The sequence below is a fragment of the Mesocricetus auratus genome, unplaced genomic scaffold (assembly GCF_017639785.1).
Source record: "Mesocricetus auratus isolate SY011 unplaced genomic scaffold, BCM_Maur_2.0 Super-Scaffold_100004, whole genome shotgun sequence".
Lineage (NCBI taxonomy): Eukaryota > Metazoa > Chordata > Mammalia > Rodentia > Cricetidae > Mesocricetus > Mesocricetus auratus.
This window is the reverse complement of record NW_024429189.1, coordinates 3,102,705-3,123,079: the sequence shown is the minus strand read 5'-3', so window position 1 is coordinate 3,123,079 and position 20,375 is coordinate 3,102,705. Positions and strand designations below refer to the sequence as shown.

Below are 20,375 nucleotides of genomic sequence, written 5' to 3'. Positions count from 1 at the left end.
TCATAGGCACTCAAGGGCAGCCTTGCGGAAATGGGCTATTTACAAATACTGAAGAAATAGTTAAGTATTGATGTCTCAGAATCTACTTACCTTCTCCTGTCTGATACCAGGGGAAAAGGCATTTAAGTGTTTGGACGCAATAAAATGACAGCACCCATCTGAGGCCATGGATGGCCCCTTTCTCAGAGGCTCTTTCAAATCTCTTCAAGGGAAAACAATTGAGACGATGGTGTAGCTCGGTTGGCAGGGTGCGTGGGGTGTTGGCTTCCACATAGAACCTGGGATGGTGGCAACGCCTGTAATCCTAGCCCTCGGTAGTCCAGACAAGAGGAGCAGTAGTTCAGGGCATCTCTGTTACATAGAGATTTTTGAGGCCACCCTGGACTGCATGAGTCCATGTGTTTAAAAAAGAAAGACAAACAAATCATTTCAAGCTGAATATGGCAGGACATCTCTGTAAAGCAGTACTTAGGATGCTGAGACAGGAACAATTTGTGGGCCCCCTGGGAAGTGTAGGGTGATCCTGCTGCAAAACTTTAAATTTAAACTTGAAAAAACTCACAAGGCTAGTACGGCTTCACTGGTAGAGCTTGCCTATTGTGCCCACGGCAGTCCCTGAACTTGTTGAGTAGAGTCAGGTCTACCCGAAGTGCAGAGTCATCTTCAGCTGTGTAGCAAATTTGAGGTCAACCGGGGCGACACGAGACCTTATCATAAAGAAGGAAAAGGGCAGTATTTGTTCTGTGAGCATGAGGGTCTAGATTTAATCCCCAGCACCCATGTAAAAACAGCCAGGTGTGACAGTACATGTTTGTAATCCCAGTGCAGAGAGGTACACACAGACAATCCCAGCCTCACCTACTTGGTGGGCTCCAGGCCAGTGAGACTTCATTTCAAAAAACAAGTCAGAAGCCTGGCAGTTGTGGCGCAAGCATTTAATCCCAGCACTCTGGAGGCAGAGGCAGGTGGATCTCTGTTAGTTCCAGGCCAGCCTGGTCTACAAGAGCTAGTTCCAGGACAGCCTCCAAAGCCACAGAGAAACCCTGTCTCAAAAAACAAAACAAACAAACAAGAAAAAAAAACCCAAGTCGGATGGCTACTGAGATTGTCCTCTGACTTCTTCACAAATGTGCACACATGCTCATGCGCACTGTGTGCAAGCACACATGTGTACACACACATATACACACATGCACACATAGAAAAGGAAAGTGTTATTTTGATTGAGTGTGGGTTTCAGACACTTCTCTGTCCACCCTCTGCAGCCTTCTCTGGCTGGGGCCTCTCTGCACACTATGAGGAACACCAGGCCCTCTGCCGGCTGCCATCACCCGTGGGCAGGCATCTGGAAGGTGGTGTTGCTTGCCATGTCAGATTGAGACTGCCTTGAATTTTTCAGAGCACTACATCTTGAAAAGATCTTTAGCAGCAAACACGTGATCTTAAGATATACATCTACCACATTTATCTTGTGCCATGGTTCCGAGTTTACACATTAATTACTTCTAAATTACTTAATTAAATTTAAAAGTTCATATGATCATCATAAAGAATTCATGCCTGGAATTGTAAGTAAAAACGTGAGCATCTAAATATTAATTATTATTAATTAATAATGTCGAGCGATAAATTGAAAACTGGGCTGCAAGATTCCCTCTGTGTTTTTTTTTAATCTCAGTGCATCCAGCAGCCATCCATTTCCAAAAAGAATAACTGGATGTGGAGACTGTCTGGGGGATCGTTACTTCTAATTAACTTAGTTATTTACTGTAAATTAAGCATCATTTGTAAGGAGCCTGCTTTGCTGTAGCGTCTGTGCTTTTCTTAGGTTCTGGGTTAAGAGCCATGGGAGCGTCTCCTGTGTTGGGCTGTTCTAGAGGAGGAATGGTACCCCAGTTGCCATGACTCTACCAAGACTCCAAACAGCGTTGATGATCTGTACAACAGGACAAGAATGATAGCTTTCTCATGGAATGGCAGGCCAAACAAATAAATACTTACCTTAGCATTTCACACATTGCCATGGTGTGGTGTGCCCACAATGGTGGTGACCACTGCCTTGGTGGTGGTCACCTCTAACTTAACTGTGCTGCTAGTCCTGAAAAAAAGGAGCTGTAAACCCTAATAACCCAGCGAGATAATCCTGTGACGATGCCAGAGTTCAGGGCAGGGGAGACAGATCAACCAATAGAGTGCTTGTGCAGGCATGAGGACCCGAGTTTGGATTCCCAGCACCCATGTTTAAAACATGGCCACTGAGATGATTCACCTATACCGAGGCTGGCAACACAGGTTTGATCCCCAGGACTCACACGGTGGAAAGAAAGAGTTGACTCACTAACATTGTCCTTGGACCTCCTCACATGCACTGTGGCATGTGAATGTATACAGACAAATAAATCCAATTTAAAAAGAAAACACTAAAGGCTAGCCTAGTGGCACAGGCCTGTAATCCCAATTATGGGGTAAACTCCAGGTTCAGTGAGAGACCCTGCCTCTAAGAATATAAGGTAGGCTTGACTAAGGAAGACAACCAGCATTGACCTCCAGGCTGAATAAGCAAGAGCTTACATGTGAACATGCAATCCCCCTACATAAACATACATATGCATACCCATAGATAGACCATACATACAACACCCCCTAAAGATTTCCAAGTCGGTATACTGAGCAAATACTGCTGGCTCTCGGTTGGGCTGCTTTTTGCTTCCCCGCACTGTCCACCCTCCAGGGGAGGTTCAGGCTATGTCTGAGCACATTTATTGGTTGTTCTATAGGCACCTAGTGGATAGAGGCCAGGATGACCTTCAAATGCTGCCTGAGGGAATACTGGAAAAATCCTATAATAGACACATCTAAAAATCCCCATAAAATGTCTTCCTGAAAGAGCCGTGTTGGCCCAGCCCTGCCTTAGGACAGGATCTGCTTGACGAAGGAAGACTGGCAGGTGCCACACACCGCTGGCCTTGCACAGGACAGCCTGGGGGCCTTGAAGAGGAGACCTTGTCTGGAAGGCTGTGAGGGAATGGCCCAAGTCTGCAGCCTCTTTGGGGGCCAGCCGTCCTATGCAGGTCCCAGCAGGAAGCTCTCTGGCAGCCACACCCCTCCCCCTCCTGCCTGTTCTCACAGCTCCCCTCCTCTGGGCGGGCACAGGAAGAGACCCGCTTGAAGAGAAGTACCTTCCCCTGAGCTTTCTGACATCCTGTGCCTTCCCACGGTGAAGACTCCTCATTGTTTAAGATGCTCACCCCTATCTTCCCCCCTCTCTTCATCAAATGCCAGAGGAGACCATGGCGGAGTCAGCCGCTCCTGTGACCTATTTCATTACTGCCTTTTTGGAGTCTTCCAACAAAGTTAGTGTCCCTGGAGTGAGGCCACACAAATTATTCTCCACCAATTCCCGAGTCCTTTAGAAGTGTCTGCGCACCAGGTCCCTTCTCAGCCCGACCTCTTATCAAAGCCTGTGTCTGACACACGGCATATACCTCCCCTAGGACACCAGCCTGGTCCTGGGGCTTCCGGTTAGAGGCTGGGGCAGATGAAGACTGGAAACCAGCTAACTAACTGAACAGTCAGTGAGAGATGCTTTCATGTCTAGGGGCAGCCTCCTACCCAACACTCTCAGCCCCAGTTTGAATTGGGGGCAAGCACAGCTGCCTGCAGCATTCTGTAGAGCAATTCCAAGTCAGTGCTTAGAAACAGCATCGCTCCCTGTGCACCTCGGTGTCTGGGCCCAGCTGTACAGCTCTTCCTCCTATGATTCCTTGATGGTCTGAATGTCGGGTTGTGGAAGGGTCCCACTGGGCTGCAAGCGGGCAGAGCCCATGCAGGGGTGTGAGCGGGCTCCTTTTCCCATTGGACCTGGGTTTGATATTCTCATATGCTCTCGTTCCAGCTTTGACCTACGTCCAAACTGGCCACCGATGCAATGCCCCATTCACCCCCAAGGTGCTGCTATGTGGGCCTTTGGGCTGTGGGAAGAGCTTGCAGGCAGCGCTTCTGGCCCAGCGATACGGCCTTGTTGACAGTGAGTATCTCATCAGAAGTGCGGCTTCCCTTCCCGTCTCTTTCCTGCCCAAGCTTTGCCTGTCACTGGTTGGTGGGGAAGAAACAGTAACCATTCTCTTTCCTGCTTCTGCTTCTTAACCCTTCCCACTTAGCTCATCCCTGTAGGGATAAAAAGTTTCCCTTTAAAGGACATCGCCATACAGACACTAACCAATAAAACATTTTCTGGCCCGGCCATCTTCATTTCCTCTGGGGCACTCTCTCCCTGCTCTCCTCCTGTGTTCTTCCATGCAGCCCCTCACCGGGCCCCCAGGTCAGTGTGACCACAGGCAACACTTTCTGCACCAGAGGAAGATGCCTTGCTCTGCACAGTTTCAATAAATATTTCACCAGGCAGAGAGAAAAATATTGAAATCAGCTCTCCGGTTGTTTGCCGACGTGGTCCCAGGCGGCCTTGGTTGCTGGCCTGAGTTAGTGGGATCAAGGCCAGGGAAGCAGGGAGAAGCTGCCTCAGGCCCACAGTGTGGTTCTGGGGGCATTTAAAGGTGCTGCTCCCCACCCCCACACGCCACAGCCCACCTAACCTCTCAGAAAATGACTTTCCCCAAATACATAAATATGCACATACACTCCCCAAATAGTACATGTGCAGATATATCTAGAGATAGAATACAACCAAGGCCACATTTTGAATAAATGTGCTCCTTCTAAGACTTGTCTTTTAAAACATGGGGGATGAGGTGGAGCGACAACTATGCCATTACCCACACATCTCCAGGCTTCAGTTCTTGGAAAGATGCGGGTTTCCGCCCCCCTTTAACATTTCTTTCCCTTAACATCTGCCAGTGACAAATTCTCTCTCCTTTCATATGTCTGAAAATATCATTTTCTTGCCTTCATTTCTGAAGAACGATCGTAACATATAGAAATCTGTGTTGACAGACCTGCTTGTGTTTCTCTCTCTCTCTCTCAGTACTTTGAAGGTGTCGTTCCACTGTCTTCTGGCCTGCGTGTTCTGATGAGAACTCAGATTATTTTTGTGTCCTGTCACCTTGCCTATAGAAGTATTTCTTCTCCCGCTCTGGCTGCTTTTTAGTATTTTCTCTTTCTCGTTGGCTTTAAGCAATCTGAGTATAGTTACATAGGGGAATGGCTTGCTTTATGGATTTTGGGGGGGAGTTGTTGTTTTGTTTTGTTTTCGAGACAGGGTTTCTCTGTGTATCCCTGGCTGTCCTGGAACTCGCTCTGTAGACCAGGCTGGCCTGGAACTCACAGAGATCCACCTGGCTCTGCCTCCCAAGTGCGGGGATTAAAGGTGTGCGCCACCACGGCCAGGCTGGCTTACTCTGTTTATTCTGTCACCAAGATCTGAAATTCTGTCACCTCTGGTTGCTTTCTGGGTGTTCTATGTCTCCCCACTCCTCTACCTATTTGCTGGACTCAAGTGACATGTGTTAGCCTGCCCATCGAAGCCCTGTCCTATCTGCTGCCCTGTTCTGTGCTGTTTCCGATTCTTCCATTTCTCTTTTCACAGCCATGTTTCTCATTTTCCGGATTGTATTGTCCAGTTCCAGGATTCTCCATCTGGTCTTGTTTTTCTGGTTTCCATTTCTCAGCTGGTCCCCATCTGTTTACTCATCTTTTTTTTTCCGAGACAGGGTTTCTCTGTATTGCTTTGGAGGCTGTCCTGGAACTTGCTCTGTAGACCAGGGTGACCCGGAACTCATAGAGATCCTCCTGCCTCTGCCTCCCGAGGACTGGGATTAAAGGCGTGCGCCACCAATGCCCGGCCTGTTTACTCATTTTAACTATCTTTTCCTTTAAGGTTGAAAGTTCTTTCTCTTCTGTGCCACTGCTCTGCCGTCTTGCTGTGCTAATTCCCACGGTCTGTTGTCTACTGATCTGATTCCATGGTCCATTTCTTTTCTTGCAAATGTTTGCATTTTTCTAATTTTTCCAGTAATTTTCATTTTCATACTTGGACACTTTGGTGCTTGTGTTGAGATTTTGTGCTTCTGAATTAAGAATTTTAAGATTAGCAGGGCGCTGGTGGTGCACACCTTTGTGTGCATACACACACACACACACACACACACACACCACAGAAATACAGATGACAAGGATTTCAACCCAGGTCTGCCTGTTACTGTAGCTGCCAAGCGTGGCTTCCTGTCTTTCTCTGGTTCCCTGGCTTTCTATGAGGGAACTCACATATGCTACCCACTGTCCCTCCCCAGGCAGAATTAGAGACTGAGAACTGGGTTCAGTGTTATACAGACCTCCATTTGGGTCCCTGCCCTGTCGATTGCCAGCTCTGTGGCCTGGGTGATTAGCCTTTGGGTCTCAGTTTCCTTATAAAAGGGCACCTGATGGTCGTCAGGGCTGAATAATGAAAGGAAGCAGCTCAGTGCTTCATAGACAGGCTGTCTCACACCAGTCTGTGTCTGGGTTTTCCTCAGCTGGGGAATCCACCGGCTACTCAGGCTGCAGTGCAGTGAGAATATTGTCGGGGACTGAGTCTGTGGTAGTTGGTCTTTGTTATGCAGATCATTTCAGGTTTATTTTGGTTCTTTAGCGTGGACAAGAAGATCCTTAACTGAAGGTTATAAAGCCAAGGTTGCACAACTAACAACCCAATAGAGTTTTTAAGCCTTCTGGCTGGGACTGGAAAGATGGCTCGGTGGTTAAGTGCTACACGACCACGAGGAGGGGAGTTTGGATCCCACCCACCCACATAACAGGCTAGGTGTCCCATGCATGCGTGTAACCCCAGCTCCAAGAGGGGCAGAGACAGGGAGATCTCTAAGGCTTGTTGACTTCTAGTAACCAAGATATGTAGGCCCCCAGGTTCAGAGAGAGAACCTGACTCAAAGGAATAGGGAGAGAGTAACAAAGGACACTTGATGCCATCTTCTGACTTTTGCACGTGGGCGCGCACACACACACACACACACACACACACACACACACACACTGGGGCTGAGGAGATACTCAGGGGCTAGGAGAATGTTCTAGCCTTCCAGAGGATCTGTGTTTGGTGTCCAGTACCCGTTTCAGGTGGCTCACAACTGCCTGTAACTCCAGTTCCGGGCATCTCATGGCCTCTCCTGGCCTAAGCAGGCATCTGCACACATGTGCACAGACACACAGACACCCGCATCATTAAAAAACAAAACAAAAATCTCTGGCTTTGGAGATGGATGAAAGCATATAGGTTTTTGGTTTCGGCTTTGGTCTTTGTTCAGTAGTCCCTGACCAACCTCTCCCATGTGCTGGCCATGGCCGGGGGCTGAAGGCACAATGGGGAAAGACAGCACAGGCCCTGCTGCCGTGGGCATGCATCCGAGGGGAACAAAGTGGCAGCCATCAGGTGGCTCCAGCAGAGTCCTCAGTTATGACTTAGTGTGTTTGGCATATCCCTTGGTCCTTTCATGAACCCACCATCCCTCTCGAGCACCCTGCCAAATTGCAGGGCTGGGGTACCACCATGCTCCCTGACCTCCTTGCATCAAACAGTGTGAGCGTGAATGCAGCATACCCCCAGCTGCATGCTATTCCTCCACTGCAACCCAAAGAGCGCCGAGTCTGCTTGGCAATTGCGGATGTAGCCAGGGCCCTGCAGGAGCCTCCCTGTCAGTGACAGCCTCGTTAGTGCCTTCCCGAGTGGTCCATTTTTAATGTTCGTTGGCAAATGCATTCCTTTTCATTCTCCTTCTCCCTCTCTCTTCACTTCCAACTTCCTTTTTGATATTTACTTCCTCTTGGACCCCCCCCACACCCTTTTATATTTTTTTCAGCGACCTTTCCCGCCCCAGCAGGCAGTGTGAGCTAGAGTGCCTTTTTTCCCATCCTTCCTTCTATTTAAAATTTAACAGTGTCTCCACTCCTCCCCCTCAGTCTGCTGCGGGCAGCTGCTGAAGGAAGCTGTGGCGGCCAAGTCAAGCTTCGGGGAGCTCATCCAGCCGTTCTTTGAAAAGAGGATGACAGGTAGGCCACACTTTCCACTAACTGCCTCAGCCTAGCGGCTCCAGGGCAGGTGCTCTGTCCACCTGTGGGCATATGTAGGGAAAGAAAGGCTAAGCATTTGGAGATTCAGACTGCTGCAGTTGTGTGTAGCAGGCTTTCCTGGACCACCAGCCCCCAAGTCACGACATGGAGATTTATTATTAATTATGAGTGCTTTGCCTTAGTTTAGGCTTGTTTCTAGCTAGCTATTTCTTCTTTTTTTTTTAACTTAAATTAACCCATTTCTGTTCATCTATGTGCTGCCCCAAGGCTCATTCATCCTGCTTTCCTGCTTCGTCCATGTCTGGCTGGCTGGCTGGCTGGCTGGCTGGCCCCCAGAGGCTGGCTCCCGAGACTGGCTAGCTAGCTCCCCTTTTCTCTATGCCCACCAGCCCTGCCTATCCCTCCTCTGTCTTGATATTGGCCATTCAGCTTTTTATTAGACCAATCAGGAGCCTTAGACAGGCAAGGTGAAACAGCAACACATCTTTACATAGTTAAACAATTATTCTGCAACACAAACAACTGCAGCACATCTTTACATAGTTAAACAAATATTCTATTCCACAACAATTGTGACTCGTTTATTTAGGGAAGGCCAAATGGCATCCACATCTGGTCCTGTACCAGGTAAGTCACTGATATGGTGGATTGCTACTGGTAGTTTAGAACATTCCATTTCTTCATGTTTAGAAGGTTCACTTTTCAGAGATGAACCAGAGGAGAGCTTGCTAGGGAAGCAGTATCAGATACTTCCAGGTCCCCTGTGTCACCTACAGTCTGATAGCATCCCTGGATCTGACTCTCCAGAAAGGGCATCTTCCTGTGAGGCCCGCTTCCTGAGGTAGGGCAGCTAGGCAGTGTGAGAGCCAGTGTGTACTGTGCGCTTTCTGACCTAGTTCAGATCCCAGTACTGCCCCAACCAGCTGGTCATGTGACTCCAAGAAACCCCCATGTGCTTCTCAAATGTCCAAAGCATCCTGGCAGTGAGATGGAGAGAGGAATCTAGTCCCGATCATTGCCTGGGCGGTCCATCCACAGGGCCCAGGGGGTGGAGAGCAAGGGCAGCTGTACTGGGATGCAGCCCAGGTTGGTAGAGTGCCTGCCAGGCATTCAGAAGCACCATGTACCCCGGGCATGGGGAGGCACACCAGAAATCCCAGCGCTTGGGAGCTGAAGATTACTCTCAGCTACATAATGAGTTTAAGGTCAGCCTGGGCTGCGTGGGACCTGGCCTCAAAAACATAATAGTAATAACAACAGCAGCAGCAGCAGCAATAATAACAAAGTATAGCAGCAAGCTGATGTGTGTCCACATGCTGCCCCTGCCCTCCACAGTGCCAGGTTCCATGCTGCAGGTTTGTGCATTGAATTAATGGACAGGATGCCAACACACCTACCTGGGCAGCCTTGGTTTCTGCCCTGTGCCATGGTATTTGTGACTATGTGAAAAACTAGTTCCCCACCAGCAAGCATGTAGGAATCACAGCTAAAGATAGTGAGCAAGTCACATGGATTTCCCAAGGGATGTACAGAGACCCCTCGACCCTCTTCCTGTGATGCTCACATGATTCCCTCCCCCAGCATGAAATTACAATAAAAGCAAGTGTTTGAGCAGATTCCAAGTGTGCATCCCTTGGGCTATCTTATAAAGCATGTCTTCTCGGGTATATAAGGATGACAGTATATACGCCCAGTTGTCTATTGAGGGCCCAGATCAAAAGTCATGCCCATTAGGAGTGGTGCGTGGGACGCTGTCCCTGTGTGCACACCTGTGTCACTGTGTGCCTGCCTCCTCCATCTGTTTGCCACCTCTGGTTGTCACCAGCATGCTTGTCTGCTGTTGCTGATGGAACAGACCCAGTGGTTCAAGACAACACAAGTTTATTTTATTATGGAGGCCAGACATCCTGAAGCAAAGTGTTGTCCAGGCCCTGGGCACGACTGTACACCTGCCTTCCTCTCCCAGCTCCTAGAGGCTTCCTGTGTTCCTTGCTGCTAGGCCCTCCTCCCTTCCTGAAGTCAAGCAGTGTAGCATATCTGTGTCCTACTCTGTCACTCTGTCTCTCTCTTCTGCTTCTCCGTATAGGCCTAATCAATATGTAGACAGGCTGACTTGAACTCACACAGCTCTGCCTGCGTCTGCCTACTGAATGTGGGGATGAAAGACGTGCGCCACACCCGGCTATTCTTGACTTCTTATTCCAAGGACTGAGATAATGACTCACAGGGATGTGCAAAAGCAGAAAGGAAACCTCGCTTAAAAGCAAAGCAATAGCGCAGATCAGAAGCACCCGTCGATCGACAGTGGCCCAGGAGTGGCTGTCGTTCAGGGCTTTCTTTTTATAGGGTTTCAGAGAAGGAAAAGTTTGGCTGCAAGGAGCATAGTGAAGACTGGTCTCTATTTTTGATGAATAGATTTGGATTGTGTAAACCTCCCTTCCCATAATGCATCTGGTTTTAACCACACTCACTTAGGAATAGGCATAGATGCTAAATAGAGAACATGCCCTAAAAATGTCCTTCAAGGATACAGTTTCCTTATTGTACATGCACCTAAATCTAATCTGTCCCAACCCACAGCCTGTAGTTGTTGGGTTGTGTCCAGGATTGAGTGGAAATGGGGTTTCATCCAGGGACCCACTGAGAGCAGTGTTCTGGTTAGTTTTTGTCAGCCTAGCCCAAACCTAGACATACCTGGGAAGACAGAACCTTGGTTGAGAAATTGCTTCCATCAGATTTGTCTGTGGCCGTGTCTGTGGGCTCTTTCTTGATTGTTGATCGGTGTGGGAGCCCACTGTGGGTGGTGCCATCCTCGGGAAGGCAGGACTGGGCTGTAGAGGAAGGTAGCTGAGTGAGCCATGGAGAGCAAGCCCGTAGGCAGGGTTCCTCCGTTACCTCTGCTGCAGCCCCTGCCTCCACGGTTTCTCTCTGCCTGGGTTTCCCTCCAGGATGGGTCGTAACCTGTGCTATAGCCTATACAACAATGAGCCTTTCCTCCCAGCCGCAACTGAAACCAAACTAGGACTGGGAGTAACTTGTTTCCACCACCTAAAGCAGGCAGAGGTGCATCTCGATGTGGGTGGGAGTTCTTAGGCCACTTACCAGGTTGCTGAATACATCGTTTGGGAGGGGCTCGCGCACGGTCCAAGCCAAGCGGATGCCGAAGTTGCTAAACTATTCCTCATGCTTGCTGCCTCAAGGACAGGTGTGTGTTTCTCTGGATGACCCCCTCATTGGTGTTTTGTGCTGTTTTATTCCTCCATAGCTTTGTGTTTGTTTAAGCAATATACCTACCACTAGCTGTTCACGCTTCCTAGAAATTACTGACACAACAACCACCACTATCAGACCTTCCCAACAGAAGCAATATGTTTTACCGTCTTATCTCACAGCATAGCAGGAAGTGTATTTACATAACATCACCACTCAGGGCCTCATTAGCGGGCTGTGGAGAAGCGGCCGAGCCAGTCAGAGTGCTGGCCTTGAAGATGGGGACACATGCGGTGCTCAGGCTGGAGGGGCAACTTCCCAAAATCCGGGGCAGGAAGGGCTCTAGTGATTCTCCACAGCCCAGTTCTGAGAGGAAGGTGAGATGGAGCAGGGGACTGCCAGACCATCCACAGCCACGCCTACTTCTTGGAGGAGGCTGTCTGAGAACCAGTGGCATCTGTGATCCGAGAGCGCTCCAGCCCACAGGTTTGAGAAAGGTTCCTGAATCCTGACCCTGTCATGGTTAGCATTACCTGTCAACTTACATGATCTGGCGTTACCTAGGAGACAAGCCCGGAGGCACACCTAGGCGGGATTGTCTTAATTATGGTAACTAATGCAGGAAAGCCCGTCTTACCTGTGAGCAGGAGCATTCCCTGGAATCCTGCACCGCATGAGTGGAGAAAGGGAGCCTGCATCCATCTCTGCTTCCCAGTCGTGCCGTGATGGGAGCAGCTGTGTCTCAATCAGGGTTGCTCTTGCTGGGATGAAACACCGTGACCAAAGCAGCTCGGAGAGGAAAGGGTTCATCGTCAAAGGAAGTCAGGGCAGGAACTCAAGCAGGGCAGGAACCCAGAGGCAGGAGCTGGTGCAGAGGCCATGGAGGGGTGCTGCTTACTGGCTTGCTCCTCATGGCTCATGAAGTCTGCTTTCTTGTAGAACCCATGACTACCAGCCCAGGAACGGTACCACCCACAACGGTCTGGGCCCTCCCCATCAATCACTAACTGAGAAAGTGCTCTACAGGCAGATCTTACGGAGGCATATTCTCAGCTGAGATCCCCTACTCTCAGATGTCTCTGGCTTGTGTCAAGTTGACACAAAACTAGCCAGGACAAGCTGCTTCAAGCTCCCACAGCCTCCCGCCATGATAGGCTGTACCTTTACCTGTAAGTCAGAATAAAGCATTTCTTTTGTGAGATTTTATCATAGCAACAGAAGAAGAAACTGAGGCAGATCCCATGAAAAGAAAAGGTGGTCCCCAGAACAGCAGGTAAACACCATCAGCTGGTACTAGCAAGCAGAGATGCAGTTAGCATCCCAAGTCACAGCCCTTCAGGCCCAGGGAAAGACACCCAAAATGTTCCCATCCTGATGGTGGGCCTGGGAGATGGACCCTCAGACCTTGGCTGAGCCCAGGCAGTCGTGAAAGGCAGCAGCCCAGAAGGACCCTCCTGAAAGGCCCTGTCCTGCCGTTCTACACCCCATGTCAGAAGGCCCCTCTCAAATGTTAAAGGACAAGCTGGTACACTCTGTCACACCTTGAAGAGGGAGACCTCAGCTGCTCCTCCATCACTACAGTGTGTGTGGATGTGTAAGTAAGTGTATGAGCGTATGAATCTGTAAGTGTGTGCATGTGTGTATATATGTATGTTTGTATGTTTGCTCATGTAAGTGTGTGGGTGTGTCTCTGTGTGTATGTGTGTAGGTATGTATGTGTATGTCTGTGTATATGTGCTTTGTGTCTGTCTGCCTCTCTCGCTCTCTCTCTCTGTGTGTGTGTGTGTGTGTGTGTGTGTGTGTGTGTGTGTGTGTGTAGGAGTCTATCAAGGCATCTCAGATGCCCCTCTTCAGATCCCCAGGCATATTCTAGTACCTTTACCCTGAGTGCCAACAGAAGTCTTGGAAACGTGGAAATACCAAATTATCTTTCCAAGGGTAATCAAAACCGACAAGGTACAGAGAGTTTGGCTACCCAGGCAGAGAGGATTATAAAAACAAAGTCAAGGGAAAATGTCAAGGAATGTGTCACATGCCTATAATCACAGCACTTAGAAGGCAGAGAGAGATCAAGGGTTCAAGGTCATAGTTTAAGTTTGGGGTTTTGGAGTTTTGGGGTTGTTTGCTTTTTGATGTTGTTGTTTTTTTGATTCAGGGTAGCCTTGTCTCTGTGTAGCCCTGGCTGCCCTGGAACTCACTCTGTAGACCAGGCTGGCCTTGAACTCAAGAGATCCACCTGCCTCTGCTAGGATTAAAGGTGTGTGTCACTACCTTCTGGCTTATAGCTTAAGTTTGAAGCCACCCTGAGCTACATGAGAACAGGTATCAAATAAAAAAATAAAGTAAAAAAGACAGAGAGATACCATTATGGTCCAGAAGCCGCTGTGACCTTTGAGCTGATTGGTGTCACTGCCATGTGGCCACCCAGCATAGAAACCCCATCGCAGGTCAGGCACCCCAGACCCATCCAGGAACCCACAAGTCGACTGTAAGCGGTCTGCTTGCTCACGCTGGCTGCTGATCCTGACCTCCGGGTCTCCTCTCTCACAGACAGGTCCTCTCTGCTGTGGCAGGCTTGGGCCTCTCCTCTCTCTGCTCATAGTGCATGCCCTAGATAAAGCCTCGCAGCTCTGTGTGTCCCTGCCACCTTGCAGTCCTGTCACTGGCTCAGCCAGGTGGCTCCAGATGTCATCTTTCCCCCATGGAGTCCCCGCTGGGCCCTGGGATGCTCTGTCCATCCCAGCTGTGACCTCTGTGGACGTGGTGATGCTCTCTCTCTCTGCCCTCACAGATGCTGTCAGTACCTCTTTCCTCTAAAATCAGCAGCAAAATTAATAACTACGTTGTTCATTTGCCCATCTTTCTACTTTTCCTGGCCAAAGGGCTCCAGGGCCCCGTTGTGGCTTATCCTCAATCTCTTTACCCCAGCTCTAGTGACAGTGCCACAGACAGAGGGCCAGTGAGATACTTATTCTGAGTCCCAGACTTTGAAATAGATAGGTCTGACCTCCCAAACTCATGCTGACTTGAGCTTCAGCACACACAACAAATTTATTCCCTGGGGTTCCGTGTGAGTCATTCTGTAGGCAGGCAGCGTCCCTCACAGCCCACGGGGCTGGTCTGCCAGGCAGGCTCTGGCTTCAAGCGTGCCCCCCTCTCTGAGAAGCCCAGAGTGCTTTCACATGGATAAGAAATGAGCAAAAAGGACCCCAGACTCTCAGAAAGGTAAGTTCGCCAGCATTTCTGGTCAGCACTAACCAGCCTGCTTTGCCTCTATGGAAGCCCACAGTGCCTGCCACGGTGCTCTCCCAAATACCAAGCAAGGGGCTTCTAGTGATGTGTCTCCACGTGGTGGCGTGTGCGTCTCCTTCCTCGGCTTCATTTCTCCTGAAAGGGTTCTGTGGACTTTGTGAATTTCAGAGACCCAGAACTTCCTCAGGAAAGTGACCAGTATGCCTGGTTCTCCTAACGTAGGGTCTGCTGCCCCAGCCCCCGCCCCCACCCACCCACCTCACCTGGCTGTGCTGACTCGTCCATCTTGCTGGAATGCATGCACTGCCCTTTCGGGGGGACAGAGCTCATGTCCAGATTGTGGGTCCCCTAGGTGACACACTACGACCCACTATGGTTCAGGAGGGTGGTGTCTCCCCCTGATCTGATCATTGGTCTCATTCTTGGATATTGCTTGGGTTTTCAGTAGAGGAGATTGAAAACAGGCAAAGGGCAGGGTGTGGTGGTGCACACCTTTGATCCCAGCACTCAGGAAGCAGAAGCTGGTGAATCTCTAAGTGTTCTAAGTCAGCTAGGGCTACACAGTGAGACTGTGTCAGACAGCAGTGAGACACCAACAGAAGCCTGGCTTATCCTTGGATTAAGCCTTTGCTGTAAACATGTGACAAATTTATCCTGAGCATCCACAGCATGCCTGGTCCCATCAGGACCCTGCCGGCAAGGACCCGTCTCTCCAGTGGGGCTTTCCCCTCTTGCGTCTCTCCAGGAATGGAGAGCCATTCACCGTAGCTCTGCCTAGCTGTCTCTTAGCAGGCTTGCAATGGGCTCCCAGTTCACCTGTCTGATAACCAGCAGTTAGAGCAGAAAGGCCCACATTCCTTGGGACGTCCCAGGCATGTACCTACTTCCAGGGGAGATGCCAGCCATTTAATTGGCATAATAAAAACGACAGTCTTGGTGTTTTGGAAAAGATCATTGCCTGGAGTTAGCAGCATTTCCTCCCACACAGCCTCAATTTCCTAAACATGTCTGCCTAGTAAGGTCCCTCGAGGTCTCATCGAATCCGAACAGAGGTGGGAGGTCTGGGGGAGATTTGATACCCTCACTTACAATCACCTAGCAAAAACCAACTAGCAGAACTCGAGCACGCCATGCAGCCCAAACTGGGACGATTACAGCAATCTGGAGAGCACTCTGTGAGTCCAGGTCCCAGGAGGCAGCCTACATCACAGCCTAGTTGCAATGCCTCATTTTGTTTAAAGTGGGGAAATTAATATTCTCATCGCTAAATGCACACGAAAGAGTCCACAATAGGCTGCTCTCCCCTTTTGTTTAAACTTGCAAAGAGCTGCGGAGTTGAAAGACCATGCAAAGCCCCCATCTGAGGAGGTAAGAGGATGCCTATCCTTGTTTGGAGCCTGTGCTAGCTCTAAGCTGCCTTCCCGCCGAGGGGAGACCCTAGGGGACCTCTGCCCGCTACCAGCAGCCTTCCAGTGTGGTGTGTTTGTACTCGCTGAAGACAGCGCAGGCCTCTCTAAATAATTTACCAGTTGATTAATAGACTCACAGGGGTATAATTAGTGGAGGGAGAGACAGCGGGCACAGTAACCGGTACACGCTTGGGGGAACAGCCAGCCTTTATTTTTCTACAGAAATTTTCTAGGGTGCTGGGCGTTTGAAGCTAAGTTGGGAAGAGCTCAGCGCCTCTTCCCTTTTGAAGTGGAAATAGGACAGTTTGAATCCGTCGAGTTTAATTTTTCACAAGCTTTAGGGGCCCCGCAGAGTAACTTCCTTTTATTATTGAAAAAAACCCATATTTTTCTTTCATTTTTCTGCGCGTGCACACCCACCCGTCCTTGTGTGCACGCACACACAGCCCACGCAGTAAGTCCTAAACACATTAATTTACTCTTCTATCAACATGGGTTGTCCTCAAGCTGCCTCCCCCAGGTATGCCCCCCAGAGTCTCACCCCAGCCAGAGGCCCGCTGGAGGGTGGCCTGGAGGTGGATTAATGGATGCCCTCTGTAATATATGCATTCTCCAGGATCCCTCACCTCTGCCTGACAATGCTTTTGAAGTAGCTCCCTTTTTCAAATCAAACTTTTGACTTTTCCACTGGGGCTGCTACAAAGACTTCCTTATGGAAACGAGGTAACCGTCTTCCCTTTAGCCCAGGAGAGAGCAGCCGCTGGGCTAGCCAAACAGGCCACTGGTATAAAAGTGCTGTTTGCATTTTGAGGGTCCAAGGGCCTGTTAATGAGAATGGATCTGTAAAGGGCTCAGTACACACATGTGTCCCCAGCCCCTGCCATCAACAGGTTTGTGCCTCTCAGAAGGCTAGTTGCTCATTTGTCTTCACTAGGCTTTCATTGCAAAATGTACATTGTCTTTCTACATGATCAAAATGACATCCAGAAAGGGGAATGGCTAGGCACCATGATCCATGAAGCTTTCTACTCAGTGACTAGTCCAGTGGGGAAAACTGAGGCAGCTGGAGAGTCTCCATTCATGGATGCAAGCTGGAGGAAGAAACCAAGTGGTCTGTCCATCCCCTGCTGCTTGGTACCCACCCCAGATCTCCTTCAGACTCCAAGGACTTGCTGTGTATCTAGTGTCCAGTTGATAACAAAACAAACCCAGACATTTCTAGGCAGTCCAAGGAGAGCCCAGAAGTGCAAAGTGTCCTCCTGCTTGGAGTTGCTTGGAGGCATCTTCCTCTCCAGGGGCAACCAAAGAGGCCTCGGAGAAAAGTGAAAACTGCAAGGCACTCAGCTGTGAAATTGTCCTCGACAGGTTGTCCCTGGAAGCCCAGCCTGCTTCTCCAGGCAGGAGGTCCCCAGTGCGCCATCTGGGCAGCCCTTGGCATGGCTGGCGCTGCAATCAAGTCCATCTCAGACCTTCCCAAAGGCAGGAATGCTTGGAAGCCCTTTACCTCTGGGAGTGTCCCCAGTTGATGGAAGCACATTGCTTCTTTCTCAAGCCTGAGGTGCGGTGAGGAGTCCACCTCCCCACCATGGCCTTTTGTGGCCTCTGAACCTACAAATCCAGCTCAGGTGTAAGAGGACATCTGAGGAGCTCACCGCCCAGTGGGTGCTGGAGCCCCCCTGTGTGGAGGGACCTGGTGGAGTCCTGTGGGATTGCAGCCTGCAACTTCACACCTGTCTACATCACCCTGTGTGACATTGTGGCAGCAAGGGGCAGTGGGTGACAGAATACACTGAATATGGAGGGCCCTGGCCAGGTAGGGGCTGAGGGGCATGGGGCCTAAGAACAAAGAGGAGGAAGTTCCTGCCCTTGCCTCCAGGGATCCAGGGCTGCAAGTGAGGAAGAAGGACTGCATCCTCCTTGCCCTTGCCCTGGCCGACTCCTCCCAGCCTGCTGAGCATGACTGGGCTACTGGGAGGTAAAAAGGACCCCACACCTTCTGCCTGTGCTCTGCTCTGCAGTGGGGCTGGTGGGCTACTCCTCAGTGCCCAACTCCAGATCAGCGGGTTTCTGTGAACAGCAGAGTAGGCAGGGGACATGACCCAGGCCCCTGTGCTGCAGACGATACGAGACCGACCTGCTGACACCCAGGGCCCTCATGCTGCCCTCTGCCCTCTGCTGCTTGTTTCTATGTAAAGGAGAAAGAAGGAAAAGATGAGTACATATGTTGCTAGTGAGGCCACCAACCATGAGTCAGGACTGTGGGCTCCTTGCCTGTTAGTTAGGGCTCCAGAGTCATGCCGGCCGAGTTCCTACCTGCCATGCACATTAAACTGTGGCCTTGGGAAAGCTGCTTAGCCTCTCAGGGCTTCCGTTTCCTTTGCCTCTGAGGAGATCTCTTTAGTTTCATGAGTTTGCTTTGCACGCACAGTGAGAGCATCAACAGAGTCCTAGGTACAAGGCTTGGTGAGATGGCCCAGTAGACAAAGGCACCTGAGCTTGATCTCTGGAACCCCCGTGGTGAAAGCAGGGAATAACAGCTTTGTCCTCTGCCCTCCACACACATGCTATCTCAGTGCCACCTCCATTAATAACTGTAATTCAAGCAATAGCAGCAACAGCGTCCAGACACAGTGCACACACAATGCTTACTCACTCCCTGCCTCACAGCGACAGGAGTCATTGCTTTTTGTGCCGGCCTGAATACAGATGTATACTAGCACATGTATGCGTGTGTGTTTGTAATCTCTGCACCTCTGGAGGCCGGAAGTCAGTGTCTTCCTCAATCAGTCTCTGCCTGATTTTTTGAGGCAGGGTCTCTCATTGAACCTGAAACAACAGTTAGGCCAGCAAGCCCCAGGGATCCTCTGTCTACACTTCCACAGTGCTGGGCATACAGATATGTGCCACCACTGACACTTTTATGTGGATGCTGGGGATCTGAACTCAACTCCTCGTGTTTACACAGCAAGCGCTTTACCTACCAAGCCATCTATCCAGCCCCATGTATAATTTTTGGGTATCTTGTTCTTTTCCTGTGACAGCCACCTGTTTTGGATGTCTGGTCTCTATAGTAACCAGAAGCAGCCATAACTCTGGTACCCAGTGGTCTGTTACAGTGTGACAAGCTGGCCTAGCATGGCATAAGATGGAGGCTAGTTTATCATGATCTCAACTTAGCATGAGGATTTGGAATAGGGCTCCCAAGGAGGGCTTGCCTCCACTCCGCCCTGACATGGGGTTAGCTGACATGTAAATCCCTGAAGATTGCTGACGTCCTCAGAGCCTTGTACCTGCCTCTTCTCCCTTTGGGCCTCTTCCATACGCCTCTGCTAGGGCTAGCGTGCCGAACCCAGATTCCTAGCCCTATGCTTTGTGCTTTGGATAAGCTTTGGACATCCAGGGCTGGCCAGGCATCTCCCCCTGTAGCCCTCACACATAGAATAACTGCAGGTTCCCTCAGCCTTCCTATGCCGTGGCTGTCTTCCCCTAGCTCAGTTTGGCAATGGGCACAGTGCAGGCTTCCTGGTCTCACCCATGTAGTGTTCTTCTCCTAAAGGCTGTATATGCATCCAAGCTCTGCTGCCTGTTATCTCTGCAGCTCCAGGCAAGTGGCTTTCTCCTGTTAAGCTTCAGTTTGCAGTCTGGGGCACTGCTGTAACTGTGCTCATAGCATTGCTATCCCGATCATGTGAATTAACACTTGAATTAAAATAAACACTTGAATTAAAATGAACACACATGCTCAGACAAAAGCCTTGCTCAGGGAAGGAACGAGAGCATGCTTACACCCACTGTGGTCCCTTCTCCATCCCGACCACAGGGCTCACCACCTGGGTTTCTACTCCCACACCATGACTGTCTTCCCACAGATCACCAGGGCAACAGCATCCAAGATGCCTGTGAGATATAAAAGGAATAAGCTGATTCCAAGCTGCATGCTCAAGATGGAGGGAATGGACTTCTCAGACTCTGATCTTCCCTTGGTAGGCACATCACACTTTCAGTCAGTTCTCACACACTCACACACTCACACACACTCACACACACACACACACACACACACACACACACACACACACACACACACACTGGCCAGCCTGGTCTCACTATCTCAGATCCTCTCAGGGCCCATTAAAAGATGCAGAGTGAGGTAAGAGTCGTCACCAATTGTAGTACACCACATGGCTAATTGAGCATGTTCAGAAGTCTCATATCATACCAGGTGAAGTTATTTATAGAAGACAGCCAATGTTTAAGAAATGTTTTTCCTCGTGTATAATATGACCGGATGAACTGAGATGTTCCCCATTAGCAGCCTGCCAGCCAGCTACGGCCATGTCAGCCCCAGCGCCACGTCACCTTGTCTGAGTAGGTGTAGCAGAGGGGAGAGCGACGGAAGGTTAGTGGCCAGTCTTTGAGGGAGGAGAACCCAAGAAGACCCCAGGATTGCCCAGAGCTCGGGGATAGCATGCTTTTCTGGATAGGAAA

The 20,375-nt window shown here is 50.0% G+C and overlaps 1 protein-coding gene across 2 annotated transcripts in view; it reads left to right on the top strand.

Moving 5' to 3' along the window:
• The window catches only part of Ak8 (adenylate kinase 8), a 106,644-nt gene that overhangs the window by 38,274 nt on the left and 47,995 nt on the right, over window positions 1-20,375 (top strand). For both annotated transcript variants that reach the window (XM_040745133.1, XM_040745134.1), the window contains exons 9-10: window positions 3,896-4,027; window positions 7,906-7,995. In XM_040745133.1, coding sequence (XP_040601067.1) covers window positions 3,896-4,027; window positions 7,906-7,995 — 222 coding nt within the window. The remainder of the gene's footprint in view (window positions 1-3,895; window positions 4,028-7,905; window positions 7,996-20,375) is intronic.